General features: G+C 52.3%; 2 protein-coding genes across 2 annotated transcripts; both read right to left on the bottom strand.

The window, feature by feature from the left end:
* Positions 1-687: 687 nt before the first annotated feature.
* LOC147984538 (receptor-like kinase TMK2) lies at positions 688-1,741 on the bottom strand. The gene is made up of 3 exons (XM_087541145.1): positions 1,339-1,741; positions 985-1,262; positions 688-792 (listed from the first exon to the last, which is right to left on the bottom strand). The coding sequence occupies exons 1-3, from the start codon at positions 1,739-1,741 to the stop codon at positions 688-690; spliced, it is 786 nt and encodes a 261-aa protein (XP_087397271.1).
* A 1,133-nt stretch (positions 1,742-2,874) lies between these two features.
* On the bottom strand, positions 2,875-3,789 carry LOC147984537 (receptor protein kinase TMK1-like). The gene has a single exon (XM_087541144.1). The coding sequence runs from the start codon at positions 3,787-3,789 to the stop codon at positions 2,875-2,877; it is 915 nt and encodes a 304-aa protein (XP_087397270.1).
* Between the last annotated feature and the right edge of the window lie 1,057 nt (positions 3,790-4,846).

The following is a 4,846-nucleotide window of genomic DNA, read 5'->3' as shown; positions in this document are numbered from 1 at the left end:
AAGGAAATTCGGAGATGGTGCCATACCCGTGACCGGAGGCGGGACTAGAGTGGTGACCACTCCAGAGCCGACCCCCCGGTGAGCTTGGTCGACGCGGTGGCCTTCTGGCCCTTGGAGGCTGCTGCCGGCTTGGTTTTGTGGCGCGCCTCCGGGTCGATGGAAGATGGGAGGCAGATCCCCCGGTTTGAGCCGGAGCACAGGGTTCCGCGCGATGACGTCCAGCTCCTTGCGCACCCCGCCCAACTCCTGCTGCACATCGGAGAGTGATTTCTCCAACGTGGGCTTCCAGGCGGCCAGGTCAGCCACCATCGGCTGGATCTCCGAGATGAGGGTGGTCGTCACTGCCACCGCCTTCTGGATGGCCTCATTCTGATCCTGGATGGCCTTGAGCGCCGCCGCCATCTCCTCCACTCTCTGCTCCATCTCACCCGCCTGTCGCTGCTGGCGCGTGGTGAACGTCGGCTTCTTCAAGTAATCCGGTAGCTCTGATACCATATGTTACGTCCCTCTTGCTCGATCTACTCAATTCATGGCGATACAGGGGAATTCGGGGCTAGGGTTCTTGAGAGGAGAAGGGGATCGAGAGGGAGAGGTTACAGGAGGTGGGAGGAAAGGGGAAAGACAAGGGGAAGCGATCCACTCATTACCACCGTGCCCTAACACCTCGGGCTCACTCCTACTTATCGATCACCCACCAAGCTCCCAGGTGGCCGGGTCGAACAGCCTGTTGGGCTTCTTGGTCCTCTTGGGCCGGGCCTCCTGGTGGCCTGTAGTAGTAGGGGCCGTGACAATCTAGTGAGAGCGCACAGAAAAAAAAACCTTGCACAGATCATCGATCGGGCAGTATATACTCGTATCAACTAGTAGTAGTAAGCATGATTATTTATTTATTACTTATTTAAGAAAACAAAAACTTGGCCCACGCATCCACAAAGCTAGCTAGGGGCAGTCCTTTCCGATTTGGGGGTTTCCGGTAATATTCACCGCAACGCCGGGAGGAAACTTGAGCTTACCGCACAAGTTGTTGTCGGCGGCATCAAACACCTTGAGATTGAGCAGCCCAGAGACGTCTGGCAGCGGCCCGCGGAATTGATCGCCTGCCACATGGATCTCGACGAGGCTAGTCATGCCGGCGACGAAATCTAGAAACCCATTGTACATGCCGAGGCCAATAGAATCCTGCTGCCTGCTAATGTCGAGGAACTTGATCTTGCTGTTCTTGGCGAAGGACGAGGGCAGTCCGCTCTTGAGATCATTCCTCGCTAAAGAGAGGCTCTCAAGGACAGGGAAAAGGGTGGTGTTGCCGAAGTAGGCCGGGAAGCGGCCATAGATGGTGACGTTGTTGGCCGAGAAGCTCCCCCATTATAACCCAGTTGTCGTCGAGGACCACGGTCTCCAGCGCGGTGAAGGAGCGGAAGAAGGTCTCTGGCATGCCCATGAAGGAATTGGACTGTAGGTTGAGGGTCGTCAGGTAGGTGAGAGGCCTTGGGAGGATCGGCATGTCGTCGCCCAGGCGGTTGAAGCTGAGGTCGAGCTCCGTGAGGTACCCAAGGTCGACGAGGTCGGTGCCGGAGAGAGTGCCGGAGAGGCCGGCGCGGCTGGCGTTGATGGCGACGACGTGCGAATCTTTGTCGCAGCGGACGCCTGGCCAGGTGCCGTCGCATGGATCCGCCGACTTGACGCCCCACCCGAGCGACCTGTCCGCGCTGGTAGACTTGGCGATCGCTTGCATGGCCGCCATCTCTATGTCGTCCGTGCGCGCAGCGGCCGAGAGACTTGAGACGCCATCGAGACCAAGCGTGACGAGCAATAGGATCACGGCTATTGACATGTTAATTTATCTAACTGATGATGAATAGAGAAGGGATTCTTCCACCGATACAACGCATCTGCCTCTCGCACCCTCGACCACTTATATGGTCATCTTGCATCTTGTATTGTTTATGGCATGTGCTGCTACCAAATCAAGAATTTCCATATTTTCGCACTATTAACGAAATCTCTATCATCAATCAATAAAATAAAAACAACTACAATTCCGATTGATATATGCTACTACTACATAGTACAAATCTTTTGCACATATCTCCACGTTATGGCGTGTGATATATGCTACCAAAAGTGCGTAGTTCATACCTTTTTACACATAATAATCACGTTCAATTTGATTAAACAGGTTGTGTCGTGCCGACCCACGTGCCCAACCTCATGGCCCAAACACGTCCCCTGACGTGCCAGGCACGGCCAGTTTACCCCTTCCTTACCCCTTCCGTGCAGACACATCCCGTTTACCCCTTTGGTGGCAATTTCACGTCGTGCCATGCTGGCATGGTAAGCCGGCCTGCACGGCCCAAATGACCAGGTTTGCTTTGCACCGACAGCTCAAACCAAATTGGTGCTCGTTGCGATGGGGAAACACGAACCAACTTCATTTTGTTCAAAAAATAAAAACCTCGTGTGTCCTTGACAGCTCAGCTTACCGACACGACGCCAACCACCTCATCGGTGAATCAAGAGCAATCACGCCTTTTCGGCTCGTCAGCGACTGGCTGCCGCTGTTGGTGAGCCGTTGGCGGGTACTGGAGTACGACGTCCTAGGGTGGACTAATGATACGAAACGAAATGACGTAATAGTAGCGTAGATATACGTCCAACCATTGTGACGGATGAGGACCAGACAAACTACCCACGCAATCACATACTCCTTCCGTCCCATAATGTAAGACGTTTTGCGAGTTATAAATTTAAACATGCCTGGAATAGACAAGAGTGTGTTACGACATTATTGATAATAACCGGCCCGTACGTGTGCGAGTAGTAGAGTACATGCATGCATGTTATGATGAAACATTAATTAATTACGAGTACTACTAGCTAGCATGCAAATCCGACATTGGGATTTCCATCAAGGGTGACCGCTGTCCCGGGGGCGAACTTGGGGTGTCCACAGAGGTCGTTGTAGGATGCATCGAAGATGCGGAGGTTGACAAGCTTGGTAACGGGGAGGGGCCCGAAGAAGCCGCTGTGATCCAAGTGAGCCTCCACAAGGTTGACCATGTCGGGGATGAACAAGTCAAGGCGGCCGGTGATCTTATCTCGGTCGTTGTGCTGGCCACCGACATCTAGGTACTTGATATTGCTGTTAGCGCCAAAACCGGTGCCGACGGCCCCAGACATCCTGTTCCTCGCGAGGGACAGCCTCTCGAAGGCGGGGAACAAGGCGACGTCGCCGAAGAAATTGAGGAAGTTGACATATACGGAGGCGTTGTTAGCGGAGAAGCTGCGTAGGGCGAAGCAGGTGACAAGGTCCCACTGATCCCACAATAGTAGCATGTCGTTGTTGTCGAGCGCAATCGCCTCGAGGGCCGGCAGGGCGGCAAAGAAGCCGCCGGGGATTCTTGTCAAGGAGTTGGAGCTGAGATCGATGTTGCGGAGGTGCTGGTGAGGCGTCGACAGGAGCGGGAGGTGGCCGATAAGGCTGTTGAAGCTGAGGTCGAGGTTGGACAGGAACGTGAGCTTGCCTAGGTCGGATCCGTTGAGAACGCCGTGGAGGCCGACGTGGGTGACAACGATGGAGGTGACGCGGCTGATCTCGTTGCAGCTCACGCCCGTCCAGGTGCCGTCGCACGGGTCGGATGAGGGGACGGCCCACCCGATGGACTTGGCGATGGCTTGCATGGCCTCAGCGTCACCGCGGCCCGCGGGCACGCAGACCGCGCCCCATGGGAGGCCGATGAGGACGATGGCCATGACGAGCACTCGCATCGTCCACATCTGCTGGTACGCCATTGCCCTGATGATTCGAGGTCTCAAAACTAGGATCTGATGACCGATCGACCACACGAGGTGTGCCATCTATACCAATATAAAAAAACTCAAAGAGGCAGATCCAACTGATCTTGGCCATCAAACCAAGTCAATCCAACGACCTACATTGCTCCAATGGCGAGCGTTCGACGTGTTTAACATGTAGTTACTATCATACCAAATATTGTACTAATCACATAGTTAACACAAATGATAGCATTCCTAATTTCACATGCAATTAATATATTGCCTAAATGTTAACGTGTGTTGCACGTGCGTTTTTACTAGTAGTTATAGTACGCCAGGGGTGTGTACGTGCCTTTGGTGACAGGTTTGGCATGCACCGTGGATCACGGAAATTCTATCAACTCTACATAGTCCATACCATATCTACACATAGTCCATACCATATCTTCGCAAATTCCATAATTGCATATAACTAACCTCTACTCCTAATAAAGCAGTTGGTAGTCTCGCTTTCAGGTTTTTTTCGTCCCACCTCCCATGGTTTTTTTGGTACCTCCTCCCACATTCACTTGTTTTTTTTCGTAGATTTTTTCGTCCCCTCCCCCACTTCATCGATTTATTTTCGCGTCACCCTCTTACACAACAAAGAAATCTGAACAGATTCCATAATGATGCAAGTTATTTAGTAATGTAGAATCAATCACGAACAATCTCTAAAGATCAAATCTAAATTAATTAACCTTACCTTAAATCACTCAATCACATTGATTAGAAAACAAATAATTAATTTTCAGAAAAATCACTCAATCACATTAACCTTACCTTCACTCACGGATGGTAATCAATCTCCAAACAAAGGAAACAATACATCGAGGGAGCAGCAAATAAACTCCCTTTCTTATGACATGTATATGGTCTTTCCTTCCCTCTCCATTGTCGAGCGTTCTTAATTCTCGAGGCTGATGCTTGGGCTGCATCACCGAGGACGGCGAGGCCGGGTGCCGCGGCACCGCGTTGGCCGCGACCGGTGAAGGGGGCGGAAAAGGGCGGCTTCCCTGGACCTGACCATGAC

The sequence above is a fragment of the Triticum urartu genome, chromosome 2A (assembly GCF_056163025.1).
Source record: "Triticum urartu cultivar PI428250 chromosome 2A, HENAU_Tu73, whole genome shotgun sequence".
Taxonomy (NCBI): Eukaryota; Viridiplantae; Streptophyta; class Magnoliopsida; order Poales; family Poaceae; genus Triticum; species Triticum urartu.
The sequence above is the reverse complement of the archived record's forward strand: the minus strand, read 5'-3'. Positions and strand labels throughout refer to the sequence as shown.

Coding starts and splice junctions, on each gene's coding strand:
- LOC147984538 (XM_087541145.1), bottom strand. CDS start 1,741: ATGGCGGCCATGCAAGCGATCGCCAAGTCTACCAGCGCGGACAGGTCG. Junction 1,263..1,338: donor GGAGCTTCTCGGCCAACAAC/GTCACCATCTAT, acceptor GCCTCTCTTTAG/CGAGGAATGATCTCAAGAGC. Junction 793..984: donor AGTTTCCTCCCGGCGTTGCG/GTGAATATTACC, acceptor CGCTCTCACTAG/ATTGTCACGGCCCCTACTAC.
- LOC147984537 (XM_087541144.1), bottom strand. CDS start 3,789: ATGGCGTACCAGCAGATGTGGACGATGCGAGTGCTCGTCATGGCCATC.